This window comes from Urocampus carinirostris, chromosome 5, assembly GCF_059441175.1.
Source record: "Urocampus carinirostris isolate Australia breed hairy pipefish chromosome 5, RoL_Ucar_1.0, whole genome shotgun sequence".
NCBI classification, from domain to species: Eukaryota; Metazoa; Chordata; class Actinopteri; order Syngnathiformes; family Syngnathidae; genus Urocampus; species Urocampus carinirostris.
Genome location: NC_142353.1, coordinates 39,877,079 through 39,892,518, shown reverse-complemented (window position 1 = coordinate 39,892,518; position 15,440 = coordinate 39,877,079). Strand labels below are relative to the sequence as shown.

Here is a 15,440-nt window from a genome sequence, read left to right as displayed (position 1 = left end):
TGAGTTACTTTGTATACCTACCTACTTTTGCGACTTTGATCCCTTTTCCTTTAATACATCGGTTTGTCATATGAGGTGACTACTATGTGACACATTCACAAAGTGTATGTGATGTTTTTTTGATAGTAGGAATAAAATTCAGGGTTGGGTAGGGTTACTTTAACTTGATTACTTTCAATTACTTTTGGATTACTCCAAACCTCACATTGTTTATTTGCTGTTAATAGTGTCAATAAAATTGTTCAAACCAAAAACTCCAATACCAAATATAGAAAAATTGTTCAAACTAATACCAAATATGCTAATAAAAGACAAAAGAAACTAAATATGAATAAAATGACTAAATTTTGTGCAGGCTTAGGGAGTAACGGAATACATGGAACGGCAAAAATGATGTTGGCAAGCTGTTTGGATTTATTTTCATTTTGTTTCTGTCGCATTTTATGTTAGTTTTCCCGGAGATTATAGAGATCAAAGCCAGGAGAGAAACCTTACCACGTGTTGTGAGTCATCATTTTATTCATATTTAGTTTCTTTTGTCTTTTATTAGCATATTTGGTATTGAAGTGATCCAAAAGTAATTGAAAGTAATCAAGTTAAAGTAACCCTACCCAACCCTGCTATCTATCTTTCTATCAGGGTTGGTTAGGGTTACTTTAACTTGATTACTTTCAATTACTTATGGATGACTCCAATACCAAATGTGCTAATAAAAGACAAAAGAAACTAAATATGAATAAAATTACAAAATTTTGTGCAGGCTTGGGAAGTAACGGAATACATGGAACGGCAAAAATGATGTTGGCAAGCTGTTTGGATTTATTTTCATCTTGTTTCTGTCGCATTTTATGTTAGTTTTGCCGGAGATCAAAGACATCAAAGCCAGGAGAGAAAGCTTACCACGTGTTGTGAGTCATCATTTTATTCATATTTAGTTTATTTTGTCTTTTATTAGCATATTTGGTATTGGGGTGATCCAAAAGTAATTGAAAGTAATCAAGTTAAAGTAACCCTACCCAACCCTGGGAATAATTTATTGCCCGATTTGGTAGTTTTAACTTTCCCCGTCGGTTTCAGTATTTTGAAAGAGGATATAACAATGACCAGATACATTTGAAACCTACAGTTTGGGGGGGGGGGGATTTGTGTTTCATTGGCAAGGCTTTTTGTGTAATTTTGCACACCCACTTTTTCGGGTTTTTTTTGTTTAAAAAGTTTAAAATATCCAATAAAGTGTGTTCCACTTCGTGATTGTGCCCCACTTATTGTTGATGTTTCACAAGAAATTACAGTTTTATATCTTTATGTTTGAAGTCTGAAATGTGGCAAAAGGTCACAAAGTTCAAGGGGGGCCAACAGTTTTGCAAACCACTGTACATGAGGGCAAGTGATGACTAAAAAAAACTTCAGCATGAGAAAAATTATTGGCTGATAATTAACTTGGTATTAACTGTTATTCAGAGCTGAGTATAAACTTATTACATTTCCTCAGTCCGTTACATTTATTTGAGTACGTTTTGGGACATTTTGAACTATAAGTTTTTAAAATCACTATACTTTTCCCTTTTACTTGAGTAGATTTATGAAGAAGAAGGTGTACTCTTACTCTACTACTTTAACCTACATTGAAGCCGTTACTTAAACCCCCCACCACGTAAGTACGCGCCTGTAGATCTCTCCCAAGGCGCATTATTTATTTTGTTTCTTTTATTTAGAGTTGACCAAGGACACGAACAACCACCAGGTGGCAATTGTGAGCAGGGTTAGGAATGTTTTTTACTGTACAGCCCCTGTATTGCCGGACTTCGCTTGTTCAGTACGTTTTGATTTCACCTGTATTCGTCTAGATATTTGTTAATTCGTTCATTCATATATTTATGATAGAGCCATTTTATTGAAGTCAAGTCAAATGCATTTATATAGCCCTTAATCACAAAAATGTCTCAAATGACTGCACAGGATTACAATGACACAATTACCTGATCTTAAACCAACATGCGGGCAAGGAACAACTCAAAACCTCAGAGTGAGAAAAAAGAGAAACCTTGAGAAGGGACCTCACAAGTGGTGTCCCCCTTTCAGGATGACCAGGGTGAATTACATTTAGCATTACAGTACACAAACATAGTAAACACTAGGTAACATGTTGAAAATTTGTCCGGAAAGTGCATGACAGCAGCGACGCCCCCAGCCTGTAAAATAGTCCAGAAAGTCTATGACGGCCACGACGCAGCTTCCTATCACTGCCAGCTGGTCCATGCAGGCATTCACATGCTTCAGGTCAAACGCATTGAATTATCTTTGTATTTAGCGAACTTGTTTCAAATTGTATGGAATTTGTTTTAAATCTTCTAATTTCTTTGGATTAAGTAATTTTATTGTGTATCCATCTAGTTATGTATTTATTAAGATACATAAATAATTTGACTACAGATATAGAATACAAAAATAAAAAATGTACAAAACAGAGAGCCTTTGATGTGTCACAAAAGCAAAACGACGTAACATTATTGCCCTAAAGTTTGTATTTCAACAGACATATGAAGGCCACAAGTGCAACATAGTGTAAATGTCTCATCTCATTAGCTGCACCGCTTATCCTCAGTAGGGTCGCGGGGGTGCTGGAGCCCATCCCAGCAATCATCGGGCATTGGGCAGGGGACACCCTGAACTGTTTGCCAGCCAATCGCAGGGCAGACAACTTGCACGCTCATTCACACCTAGGGACAATTTGGACCGGCCAATCCACCTGAAATGCATGTCTTTGGAATGTGGGAGGAAACCGGAGTGCCCGGAGGAAACCCACGCAAGCACAGGAAGAACATACAAACTCCGCACAGGAAGTCCGGTAGCTGGATTTGAACCCACACAGGAGGTTCCCAAGACCTTAGAACTGTGCCGCACACGCGCTAACCACTGCTCCGCCGTGCTGCCCAGTGTACAATGTGACACTCCAAATTTCAGAACCGAATATTTTTCACACGCGATTTAGGATCTATGTTGGAGGCATAGGCGCTGCCGGGCTATACTTGCCCAAGACACACCACTGGAAATGGTGCCCCTATGACCCTATTGGTTAAAAGATCCAACCAGGGACCGATTGCAGCCCCAAGATGATTGTTTGCGGCCCTTGGCTTTCTAAAAGAGTTTAATGTAAGCTCAGCCCAAGCAAAGTATGGATTCTTAAGTTACTGATTGATTTATTTTTATGATAATTCTTGTATGTTTTTTTTAGAGTTTAAAAAGGATATTCGAGGACAGTGGAATGTTTTCAACTGAACTTTTATTTTGAAAAAAAAACAGATTTGGCCCAATCTCATCCAGACCCCTGTTTTGAAGGAACATTGTGTAATATTTGACCACCAGGAGTCACTGCATTGGGTAGCGCTACAAAGTACAAGGGAGAATATAAACTACGGCAACTCATAGTGACCAAACCGCACTATTTTCCATTTCTATTTTTCTGCCCAGCCTATTAACAAGGATTTTGGTTTTGGGGCTCACCTGTAGTAGCAAGATGGTGGACAATCTTGTCAGCTCCTTCTAGGTGAGCCTCGTGTTATGTTAAATGAATAAGAATGCAGGCTTGGGGAGTAACGGAATACACGGAACGGCAAAAATGATGTTGGCAAGCTGTTTCATTTTGTTTCTGTCGCATTTTATGTACATGACTTGACTTGACTTGACATGTTCGTTTTGCCGGAGATCAAAGAGATCAAAGCCAGGAGAGAAAGCTTACCACGTGTTGTGAGTCATCATTTTATTCATATTTAGTTTCTTTTGTTTTTTATTAGCATATTTGGTATCGGAGTAATCCAAAAGTAATTGAAAGTAATCAAGTTAAAGTAACCTTACCCAACCCTGTTCATAGATATTTGTTTATCTTTCAAATTACTTTTTTTTCTTTTAACAGATGAAGTTGTACTAGTAAGAGTAACCCAGAATGTCCCTTAAAAAATTGCTGTTATTCACATCGTGTTGCATATTTAGAATTGTTTCAAGTCAAGAATGTATATTTGTGACAACTTTAATCACAATGAGTCTCAAAGGGCTGAACAGATCACAGACTATTGCAAACCAAAGACTATTATTACATCATCCCCTGATCTAAAACCTTCATGAGGGCAAGGAAAAAACCTCAAGTCAAGACAAGCCATGTTTATTTGTGACACCCTTAATCACAAAGAGTCTCAAAGGGCTGCACAGACTGACTATTATTCCACCACCCCCAGATCTAAAACATACATGAGGGAAAGGTAAAACTCAAAACCTCAACATGAGGAAGATGAAGAAACCTTGGGAAGGGACCACAAAAGAAGTAACCCCCCTTCCTGGATGACCAGGCTGCAATGGAGTTTGCATTAACAATAAAGATAGATAGATAGATAGATAGATGGATAGGTGGGTAGGTAGGTAGGTAGGTAGGTAGGTAGGTAGGTAGGTAGGTAGGTAGGTAGGTAAGTGGATAGATAGATAGATAGGTAGGTAGGTAGGTGGGTAGATAGGTAGGTAGGTAGGTAGGTAGGTAAGTGGATAGATAGATAGATAGATACTTTATTCATCCCTGCAGGGAAATTCACAAATGAAATATAAAATAATTCAAGTTTTCTATTATAACTCCTGAACTTCATTATAATAACAAATTAATGTATTAGATTATAATTTGTAATTCCATATGTAAGCCATAACACATTTTGGGAGGCTATAGCTTTCAAATGTAAAAGAAAAGGCTGTCAATTATGTCCTTTCATCGCTTCCGTAGTAAGCGGTAGGATTAAAAAGGAGAAAAGGGGCGGGGCGTTCATCAGAGGCGCACTTAAGAGACAAGCGCACTTCAACATTTGTCTTTCGCTATTAGAACTCCCAACTTTTATTTCATTTTTCCTGCAAGAAAATGAGAGAAATCGTCCATCTCCAAGCGGGTCAGTGTGGAAACCAGATTGGTGCCAAGGTTAGTCACTTCCCGTTTTTATTATTTCACAATAAGATGCTAAGAGACCCAATTCAAATTTTCCAGACTTTCAAGTTATTAAAGTGGAAAATAACTAAATTCGTGTTTTGATATTACAAATTATTTTCCTTTTGAATTTCAATTTAGTAACATCTGTCTTTTTTAAACCTATTAGAATGAATAGTTCGCGATTCTTATTACTTTGAAGGGAACGGAAATTGGCTGCCGACTTTTGAATGTTAAAGATTAAAATCCTATTTCATTTTTTAGTGTTTGCTTGAAGGGCTATAATATAAGCAATAATTTTTAAAAACGTGGAATAGTTGCATTGATAAAATAGGAAGGTCAATCTTCGTCAAACATAATGGCGCATGACATGGAAGGAGTCCGCAGGTTTGTTTGAAGGCTTTGATAAAGTCTATGAAGACTTTTTAACTGCTCTAAAATGTTATGTATTATGTGCGTAAATCGGGTAATGCTGTGTACTTTCTTTTAATGTCATTATGCATTTTTGACTTTGATGCAAAGGCAACCTGTGGTCCTGTGTGGAAGATATTTTTACCCTCATAGATACTTTATTCATCCCCGTAGCAGTATCCTTGTGTTGAAAAATACCATAATAAAATAAAGATATAGAACACAAAAATATCTAATATAACGTTTCGATATAGAGTATTTAAATAGTGCTACGGAAAATACACACAGTTATAAACATAAGGGTAAAGGGGGTGGGGTTTAATGTGGGTTTTTACTCCTCCAGGTGGAGTTAAAGAGCCTCATGGCATGAACAAGAAACGATCTCCTCAGTCTGTCCGTGGAACAAGACTGTGACAGCAGTCTGTCGCTGAAGCTGCTCTTCTGTTTGGAGATGATACTGGAGTGGATGTAATGAATTGTCCATGATTGACCATCTCTATAGCTTATTTTTATTTCTTAATGCTCTGTTAAAAAAGAACTGTATTGAAACCCCCCACAACTTATTTGAGGATAATAATTTGATCTACGTTACATTTTTAATAGTGTTTTGTGCTCATTGACCTTCATTTTTCAACTTTCTTGGGTCTCGAACTCCAATGACTTGAGGCCCGCCGGAACTATAGGATCTGAGTGAAGTTAGGCCGAATTGGGTTTTCCACATGAAAACTTCAGATTTAAAAATTAATACACTGTTTTAAGACATATATTTATAGCGATGCTCTTAAAATGAAAAAAAGAATATCAAGACTAATGTGAAAATAAATAAATCAGTAACAAATGAATCCATAATTTGCATGGGCTGCACTTACGTCAGTGGTTCCCAAAGTGGGCGGTAACGCCCCCTGGGGGCGTTTGAAAGAACTTGGGGCGTTAGGGGGGCAGCAATTTCAAGTCAGAAGAACGTAGTGCGATTGTGAAACCGCAAAGCACTGCGTTTTTTTTCAAGGTTTTGTAGTGAGTGATGAAGTTTTGGCCAACCACAATTGTTACTGTTCGAGTTTTAAAAGCGCCGACCAATCAGAGGCAAGTTTTAATAATATTGCAAGCCAATGAACGCGATTCAATGACATTGGATGCAACAAAATTAGAAATGGCGCACTCCAGGGTAAAACGTGTAATATACTGTAAAGAGAAAAGAGATAAAAGACGAAAGACTTTCAGGATAAATAGGCAAAAAATAAAAATAATTCCAACATACGCTAAGGAACTGGCCTAAGTCGAGTCAATTACATAAGCTTTCTGGATCAAGGTTGGGTCATTTCAGTGTAGGTTAAATAACAGCAGACTTGAAAGCCGCTGGAACTACACCTGAGGAGAGTGATATGTTTATAATATTTAGAACTGAAGGTCCAAGGACCCCCAAAAGACCTTTAATCAGCGAACCTGGAAGCGGGTCAAACAGGCAAGTCGTCGGTTTGGCCCTATTCACCACCTGTTCAAGATTATCGAGTGACAGATCATTAAATCAGGAAAAAATCCCTGGACAGCCACATAGATTTCATACCTTTAATAAGTGATTTATTAACATTGTCTTCAGAAATTTCTTCCCGTATGCGTTGAATCTCCTTATCAAAGAAGACCATAAAGTCATGGGCTGAATGGGTAGAACTATCTGGGATAATCTGTTGCCTCATTAGCGATGCTACAGTGTCAAAAAGGATTTTAGGGTTATTCTTTTGTGCCGCAATCACCTTCAGAAAATAGGCTGACTTTCCAGAGGCAAGGGCTGCTTTAACAAGTTGTCACACCAGGTTTGACGGAAATCCTCAAGCTTGGTAGCGCGCCATTTTCTTTCAGATTTCCTGCAGTCTTGTTTAAGCGATCTAGTTTCATCAGTAAACCAAGGCGTACGTCTTTTAGGTTTTGATTTAAGCCGTAGGGGCACTACTGAATCCAGGACACTAGCCAGGGTAGCATTAAACTCATTCATGAGTGAGTCAATAGAGCTTTTATAAAAAGAAAACGCAGCTACTCCTGAAAGAAGATCAGATAGCTTAGAAACTATGCCAGTGCTTACATTGCGTCCGCTAAATCCTTCAGTTTTTTAATACAACATTTAGCCTGCACCTCAAATGTAACTAAATAATGATCAGAAATAACAGTAGTACACGGTAACACCGGCACCTTAGTTGTAATAAGTTGTAATAACAATGAAATGAAGAAGAATAGTGCATTGTAACAATAGTTTATCTCATTTTCAAGATTTATTAATTTTCCTCTTTCTGGCATTTTTGAGTTTTTCCTTGCCTTCATGTAGGTTTCAGATTTTGGGATGTTGTTATTGTGGTCTGTGCAGCCCTTTGAGACTTGACTCTGCAGTTCCTATTACATGTTTATACTGTTAATCCTGGAGTGCCATGTCTGAACTTCTTGCAAACAATGTTCACTATGTTGGTATCAATGTCAATAAAGACCGTTCTATTCTATTCCTGATGTGGTTTTAGTTCTGGGAGGTAATCAGTGATGAACATGGCATCGCCCCAACTGGCACGTACCACGGTGACAGTGACCTGCAATTGGATCGAGTCAACGTCTACTACAACGAAGCCTCAGGTAGGATAGCAATGTTTGTTTTATTTAGTGTATCTTCTTACTATCCAAAAACGTCAACGCGACTTCTCTTAGGTGGAAAGTATGTCCCCCGTGCTGTCCTGGTTGACCTGGAGCCAGGTACGATGGACTCGGTGAGATCTGGACCTTTTGGTCAGATCTTCAGACCAGACAACTTTGTGTTTGGTAAGATTCTCCAATTATTACCTTATTTTCCGCACTACTGTATAAGTCATACCTAAGACTTATAACATTGGTAAAATGGCGGCGCCCTCTGTTGGCTGCGGCTGCATCGGCTCGCTACAACGGGTCAGGTGTATCGACATTTCGTTCTGTGTACATTGTTACAAAGAATGACAATACAAAGGAAATTATTATTATTATTATAAGGCACACCAGGTTTTTCTAGGTTTAAGGCGCACTTATATAACGCGCATGGAATTGAAACTATGATAAGAGCTAAGGATGCATAAAAAAAGAATAGATATATATTAAAATAATAGTTTAATTGTAACCATGCATTTCCAATTGTATCCCCCGTATTTTATGGTATAGTAGGCGCACCGGAATATAAGGCGCGGTTTTAAATTTCTGGCCCATTTGGGGTTTCAAGGTATGCCTTGTAGTCTGGAAAATACAGTAATTGCTAAATATGTATCTCAATTACTGCAGTAAAGTTCATATTGTAAAGTTCATACCTCCCTCATTTCCCCCTTAAGGCCAAAGTGGTGCAGGCAACAACTGGGCAAAGGGTCATTACACAGAAGGTGCTGAGCTAGTGGACTCCGTCTTGGATGTAGTGAGGAAAGAGGCCGAGAGTTGCGACTGCCTCCAGGGTTTCCAGCTCACACACTCCCTGGGTGGTGGCACCGGGTCCGGTATGGGCACACTGCTCATCAGCAAAATCCGTGAAGAGTACCCAGACCGCATCATGAACACCTTCAGCGTGGTGCCTTCTCCAAAAGTATCAGACACAGTGGTTGAGCCCTACAACGCTACGCTGTCAGTCCACCAGCTGGTGGAGAACACAGATGAGACCTACTGCATTGACAATGAGGCTCTGTATGATATCTGCTTCCGCACCCTCAAGCTCACCACGCCTTCCTATGGAGACCTCAACCATCTGGTGTCCGCCACCATGAGCGGCGTTACCACCTGCCTCAGGTTCCCCGGGCAGCTCAACGCTGACCTCCGCAAACTGGCTGTCAACATGGTGCCGTTCCCACGTCTGCACTTCTTCATGCCTGGTTTTGCTCCCCTCACAAGCAGAGGCAGCCAGCAGTACCGGGCCCTCACGGTTCCCGAGCTCACCCAGCAGATGTTCGATGCCAAAAACATGATGGCCGCCTGCGACCCTCGCCAAGGTCGCTACCTGACCGCGGCTGTCATCTTCCGTGGCCGCATGTCCATGAAGGAGGTGGATGAGCAGATGCTCAACGTACAGAACAAGAACAGCAGCTACTTTGTGGAATGGATCCCCAACAACATCAAGACGGCAGTGTGTGACATTCCTCCTCGTGGCCTCAAAATGGCCGCCACCTTCATCGGCAACAGCACGGCCATCCAGGAGCTCTTCAAGCGCATCTCTGAGCAGTTTACAGCCATGTTCAGGCGGAAGGCTTTCCTCCACTGGTACACGGGTGAAGGCATGGATGAGATGGAATTCACAGAAGCAGAGAGCAACATGAATGATCTGGTTTCTGAGTACCAGCAGTACCAGGATGCGACTGCTGAGGAGGAGGGTGAATTCGGTGAGGATGAAGACGAAGATATGGCTTGACTATTTTTCCCAATCAGTTTAAAGCGTGTTCCAAGTGTTTGCAATTGTCATACCAAAGGTTTTTTTGTCAAGGAGAGAAAATATTTTTACCCCGTCGTTACAATAATTTTGGGGGTCATGTTCAAGTGATTTTGGAGATGTGTGCCTCTCATAGCTTTTCTGACCGTCGTTCTTTGAAGTGGGATGCTTTTAATATTCAAATCGTGCTCTTTTCTAAATGTATGTAGTGTCGCTACAATTTGAATTGTCCAAGGGTTGTTTTTCAATTAAGAGATATGAGGTCAAGGCTTTAATTGTGTCAAGTGAATTTATTGTATCAAAATATAGCAGTATGGACTGTAGAGTAGTAGTAGATGTTTAGAAAATACGCTGCCGTACTGAACTGCAATAAATGTCTTTTTCAAAACATAGCTGAATCTATTCTTTCCTGTGTCCACGAGGGGGCAATGTTGGCAAAAACTTCCACATGAAGTGAATAAGAACGCTTGAGGCTCAAGTCAGCAGGGTCAGTACGCTCAATTTCTGAAGAATAAAATTAAAAAAACTACTGCAAAAAAGTAGTAAAACAAAACCTACCTACATTAAAGATATCCAATATAGTAGACGCTAGATTATTATTATTAATACTTTTCCAATAGGCAAGTAATTTTTGAAAGGAAAATATCCTGCAAGATATTCTTTACACGTTTTAGGATTTGTTTTCATATATTACTGAACAAGAACATTTAAAATATATTCATGAGGGGAAGTTTCTGGCAGTTGGGTACGAAACTAAATCTGGTTGTCATGATCTCTAAATTTGTTGTTAGCTAAATATTTCAATTATTTTTTAATTCTACTTTTATATTGTGAGCACATACGATTTTCATAGTGAGCTGGATTAACCCAGAGCCATTTAGAAGAGCATCTAGATGAAGTTGGTCAGAACTGGAGTAGGTCATGGTTAACTGTAGCTTGCCGGAGAAGCTATTTAACCTATTTCCGTCCCTTTAACATTCACCTAAAATCCAATCCAAGACGTATCCACAGTAAATTGAATGCTATTCTTGAACTGTTTTAAGAATATGAACGATTTTCTTCTACTCATGTTTGTTTGTATAGCCCTTTAACACAAGGAGACTCAAAGGGCTGCACAGAACACAGGTTAATTGCAAACTACAGACTATTATTACACCATCCCCTGATCTGAAACCTACATGAGGGCAAGGGAAAACTCAAAAACTTCAGTCAAGTCAGGTTCATTTGTATCGCCCTAAATCACAAGGAGTCAAAGGGGTGCACAGAACACAGATTATTGCAAACAGCAGACTATTATTACACCATCCCCTGATCTAAAACCTACACGAGGGCAAGGAAAAACTCAAAAACCTCAACGTTTTAAGAAGTAGAGTTTTGTGTGAAATTAAAATAATCACTGTAAATGCTACGTACATTGATTTATCTAATTTGGAACACACAGAAAGAGGTTTTATTTTTTTCACCTGGATTTTTTTTATCCAATCAAAGGCTTGCAAATGAGTGAAGCTTGGGTGTTTAGGCTGGAAAACAGGTGAGACAATAGCTTGAAGCCTTGCCTGGTACCTTGTCAAAGTTGATCACAATCTGAAAAACCAAAACTGTTATTTATACATTTTTCTAAATGTAGGTCTAGGCGTTTCTAAAAGAGGCCTTTTGGGGAGGACCAATTCACAGCACTAAAAACGTTGCATTTGGGTATTTTACTTAGGCCACTTTTCATATATTGTGAAAGAGTTGTAAATGTTTGACTTCTCTCTCCAGAAGTCATTCCATGTGGGTCCCGGGTTGGATTCGTTTTTGGCTATGATGTCAATGGTTGGTTGGTTGCCTGGATCCCTTAATCACTAGGGTCATTAGGGCACAATTTCCTGTTGTGTGTCTTGGGCAAGTACAGCCTGGTGGCACCCATCCCTCTTTATTTGTCAGCGTTAACGTGTTTTTTGGAGTTAATATTTTACATGGTTGGATTCATTGGACTCTCGTGAATGTAACCACACCGTATTTGCGGGGAAACGTCTCACAAGTAGAATTTGCCAGCACTTTGGGGTGAGTCATACTGGCTTTATAGTTTTTGGGTATCTTGTTTTAGACTGTGATGTTTCTGTAGTACATATATATACTTTTTTCAATGGTCACCATATCTTGAATCCCAAGAGTTTAAGCTTTCCAATGACATGTGGCATGAAGTATATCAGCGATTTGTGACATCGGACATTAACTTAAAAGGCCAGTAAAAGCTTTCAAAAGCAAACTTCATTGACCAGCTGTTGAAGATAAGTGATACAAAAAGACTCGGCTAACCTTACTTACCTTAATCGGTTAAAAAATTAAAAAAAAAAAAACGAAAACTGGCTAGCTGTGAGCTAGCATTGGCTAACAGTTGCTAGCACAGGAAACAAAGCGGTGGATCAAATGTAGGACCCAACTGTGTGAGGTAAGTTACTGTTTAACTAGTTATACTGTACAAGGACACCGGGACTAGATTTATTCTATCTAACCTGGGCATATCCCTCGAGAGAGGAGAGGGGGCCATGTCACTCAAGTCAGGGTGACACAACACACTCTTCTGTTCAACAGCAGGGCCCGACAGCTTTCACTGGTTTACCCCTGCCGCATCATACAGGTGCCCTGCCCATCCCTTAGAACGCCTCCAAACATCCCACTATCCTTTCACAACACAACCTGGACAAGATAGGTTTGTAAAATTATCATTCTGGCATCCGTAGTGGGATAATAGCGGTAAAACATCTCACCCCCTTGAAAATAATATAATTACAAATTTCTAGACCCATTTTGTATTTTTTTCATTTATTTTTTATTTTCTATCATATTTCAACAAATATCTCATCACAAAATGAACGAATAACCTGAAAAGTAAAAAGGGATGACAGGTTAAAAACCCTTAAAAGAGACCCGTCCCCAAAAACCCTTGGAGGGTTCTACCAATCATTATAACACCATCCATCCATTATCTTCACCGCTTATCCTCAATAGGGTCGCGGGGGTGCTGGAGCCCATCCCAGCTATCTTCGGGCAGTGGGCAGGGGACACCCTGAACTGGTTGCCAGCCAGTCCCAGGGCACACAGGGATTCATTCCCTCGCTCATTCACAACTAAGGACAATTTGGACCGGCCAATTAACCTAACATGCATGTTTTTGGAATGTGGGAGGAAACCGGAGTGCCCGGAGGAAACTCACGCAAGCACGGGAAGAACATGCAAACTCCACACTGGAGGTTCGATCCCATGACCTCAGAACTGTGCCGCACATGCGCTAACCACTGCGCTGCCGTGCTGCCCTCATTATAAGACATTATTATATAATTAGAACAATCATTTGTTGGTCCATTTATAAATGAGATGATTGAATCGCGATATATATATATATTTTTTTTTTTTTTTTGCAGTGGTGGGTGGGAATATGCCTTGACCACTAGGGTGTTAGGGGCACCATTCCTGTGGTGTGTCATGGGCAAGTACAGCCTGGTGGTGCCCATCCCTCTCCAGGGCCAACAAATGTTTTCACCCAGTCTCAATACTTCTCCCTGAAATGAATTGTAAATACTTTACATATATAAGTATATGATATTATTAATTCGATAATGAAGCATTTTTAAACCACTAGATGTCGCAATACAATGCAAGTCTGCACTTTGCGTCACCATATTGTCCCTCAACTTGCCAAATTGTCTACCGTGCAACTGCCTTAAGATCAGAATAGCCTGGTATGTGTTCCAGAAAGGGTAAATTGAAGCCTTGTGGGTAAATTTAATCTTTTTTTTGTTGTATTAATTAAACAAAAGGATTTAGCGGCCGCAATATTTGCACTGGCATAGTTTCTGAGCTCTCTGATCTTCTTTCAGGAGTAGTTGCGTCGTTTCCTTTATATAAAGGCTCTATTGACTCACTCATTAATGAGTTTAATGCTACCCTGGCTAGTGTCCTGGACTCCGTAGCGCCCCTACGCCTTAAATCAGAACCTAAAAACGCACGCCTTGGTTTACTGGTCTGTGGTTTGCAATAATCTGTGGTCTGTGCAGCCCTTTGAGACCCTTTGTGATTAAGGGCTATACAAATAAACATGACTTGTTTAGCTTAAAATCGTCTTTGTGTTGTACTCGTAAAATGTAAAAATAAATACTGTGAAAGTGTAAATACTAAACCTCAAGATACGACTACTTCATGTGATTATGCTCAATGAGCAAGGCTCAGATTGCATATATACATATCCATTTCTCTGATATCAGTGCAGATGACCCTCTCCACATAAGCACCCACACACTCCTTCAGATTTGGCATAACCGCCGCTATGCCATTACCGTGGCAATGCAAGGCCATCTGGCGAGCGAGGATATAGACCGACAATACTGCAATTTATGCCAGATCTTGGCGCCGGCTCACTGGGGAAGAAGTTCTCATCCCTGATCCTCATGAGTGTTTGGCAGGCTGTATTCTCTGTCACGTCCTGGAAGACGACGCTTGAAGAAGATGGGGAAAGTGTGCAAGGAGGTGGGACCCATTCTTCCTTTCACCATTCTCATGATTACATAGTCGATGTAGTCGTGTTCATCGGGAAGGTTTCTTTTACCAGTGGGTCATGACTCCACAGGCCCGGTCTGGCCTCTGGTACCTCTGACCAATGTTCCCTCTAATTTTCCACGGGTCTGGACGTTCACACAAAGTTGGTGAGCAACGCTTGAAACAACAGTGAGTAACCATAATCCCAAGTGTGGCAAGATAATTAATTATCAAACATGTCCAAAACTTGACATCAAGTTACATTTTGCTGAGTTTCCGGCAATGCAAAATTATTTTTCTCTTTCGAATGAATTGACTCATGTACTATTGCAAATGTTGTACGGCCTACAAACGTCGTTTGTTCTTACAATTCTTTCACAAGATTTCCATTTCTTTTTATTTCCTGATATATTTTGTTGCATTATAATATTAACATTTTTGGGAGCTTATTTAGTCGGTTGTAAGATACAGAACTGTACGTAATCACATTTTTTAGTGGAAGTACAATGTTGGCAACAAGATTCACTTGATATAATTGGAAATTTTTTGAATGCAACACAAACTTTTTCTTCTTTTTTCTGAGTTTTTTTTTCTATTTTTTTTTAAATTCCTTTAAGAAAAAATCTCATTGTGTTTATTTTTTCCGAGCTGTTACTTTTTTCTGTTTTGTTTATTTTTTTTTCCTACATTTCTTTTTCTTTTTTTTCTGGCTTTTTTCTAAACTTTCCTTCTTTTTTCTCTTTCTTTTGTTTCTTTTTTCTCAGCTTTTCACTACTTTTTCATTTTGGTTTTTTTTTCTTTTTTGTTCTATTCCCCCCTTCTTTTAAGTCATTTTGTGCATCATTTTACATAATATGTTGTGATTAAAGAAGCAAAAACAACCCAAAGAGCCGTTTAGGACCCGAAAGAGCCGGTTCCTTTTAGTGAGCCGAGCCGAAGAAGCCGGTTCTCGACAAACTCTAACTTTACTCAACTTCGTTCTACTGCGACTCGACTTCAAAATACCGCATTTAGGACACAACGTCAGGGGAACCCGTGTATTTTTACCTTCATGCACTGTCACTTTGACTTAAGTCGCTTTCTAATTAGTCATTTTGAGCCCTCATTTTTGTGCGCTGGCTAGAATTTCTTGTGCGCTGAGAATGT

The 15,440-nt window shown here is 39.6% G+C and overlaps 1 protein-coding gene across 2 annotated transcripts; it reads left to right on the top strand.

Moving 5' to 3' along the window:
• Positions 1-4,786: 4,786 nt before the first annotated feature.
• LOC148366386 (tubulin beta-4B chain-like) lies at positions 4,787-10,168 on the top strand. 2 transcript variants are annotated; one of them, XM_088336820.1, is made up of 4 exons: positions 4,788-4,951; positions 7,873-7,981; positions 8,054-8,164; positions 8,698-10,168. In XM_088336820.1, exons 1-4 carry the CDS (start codon positions 4,895-4,897, stop codon positions 9,756-9,758), a joined length of 1,338 nt encoding a protein of 445 aa, XP_088192946.1. In that variant the 5' UTR covers positions 4,788-4,894; the 3' UTR covers positions 9,759-10,168. The 2 variants fall into 2 exon arrangements, with proteins under 2 accessions (XP_088192945.1, XP_088192946.1); XM_088336819.1 differs by having other exon boundaries at positions 4,787-4,951; positions 7,873-8,164.
• Positions 10,169-15,440: the final 5,272 nt, after the last annotated feature.

Excerpts from the sequence above, each read along its gene's own strand:
- LOC148366386 (XM_088336819.1), top strand. The coding sequence starts at position 4,895 with ATGAGAGAAATCGTCCATCTCCAAGCGGGTCAGTGTGGAAACCAGATT. Across the intron at positions 4,952-7,872 it reads GAAACCAGATTGGTGCCAAG|TTCTGGGAGGTAATCAGTGA; the intron begins GTTAGTCACTTC and ends ATGTGGTTTTAG. Across the intron at positions 8,165-8,697 it reads ACCAGACAACTTTGTGTTTG|GCCAAAGTGGTGCAGGCAAC; the intron begins GTAAGATTCTCC and ends TTCCCCCTTAAG.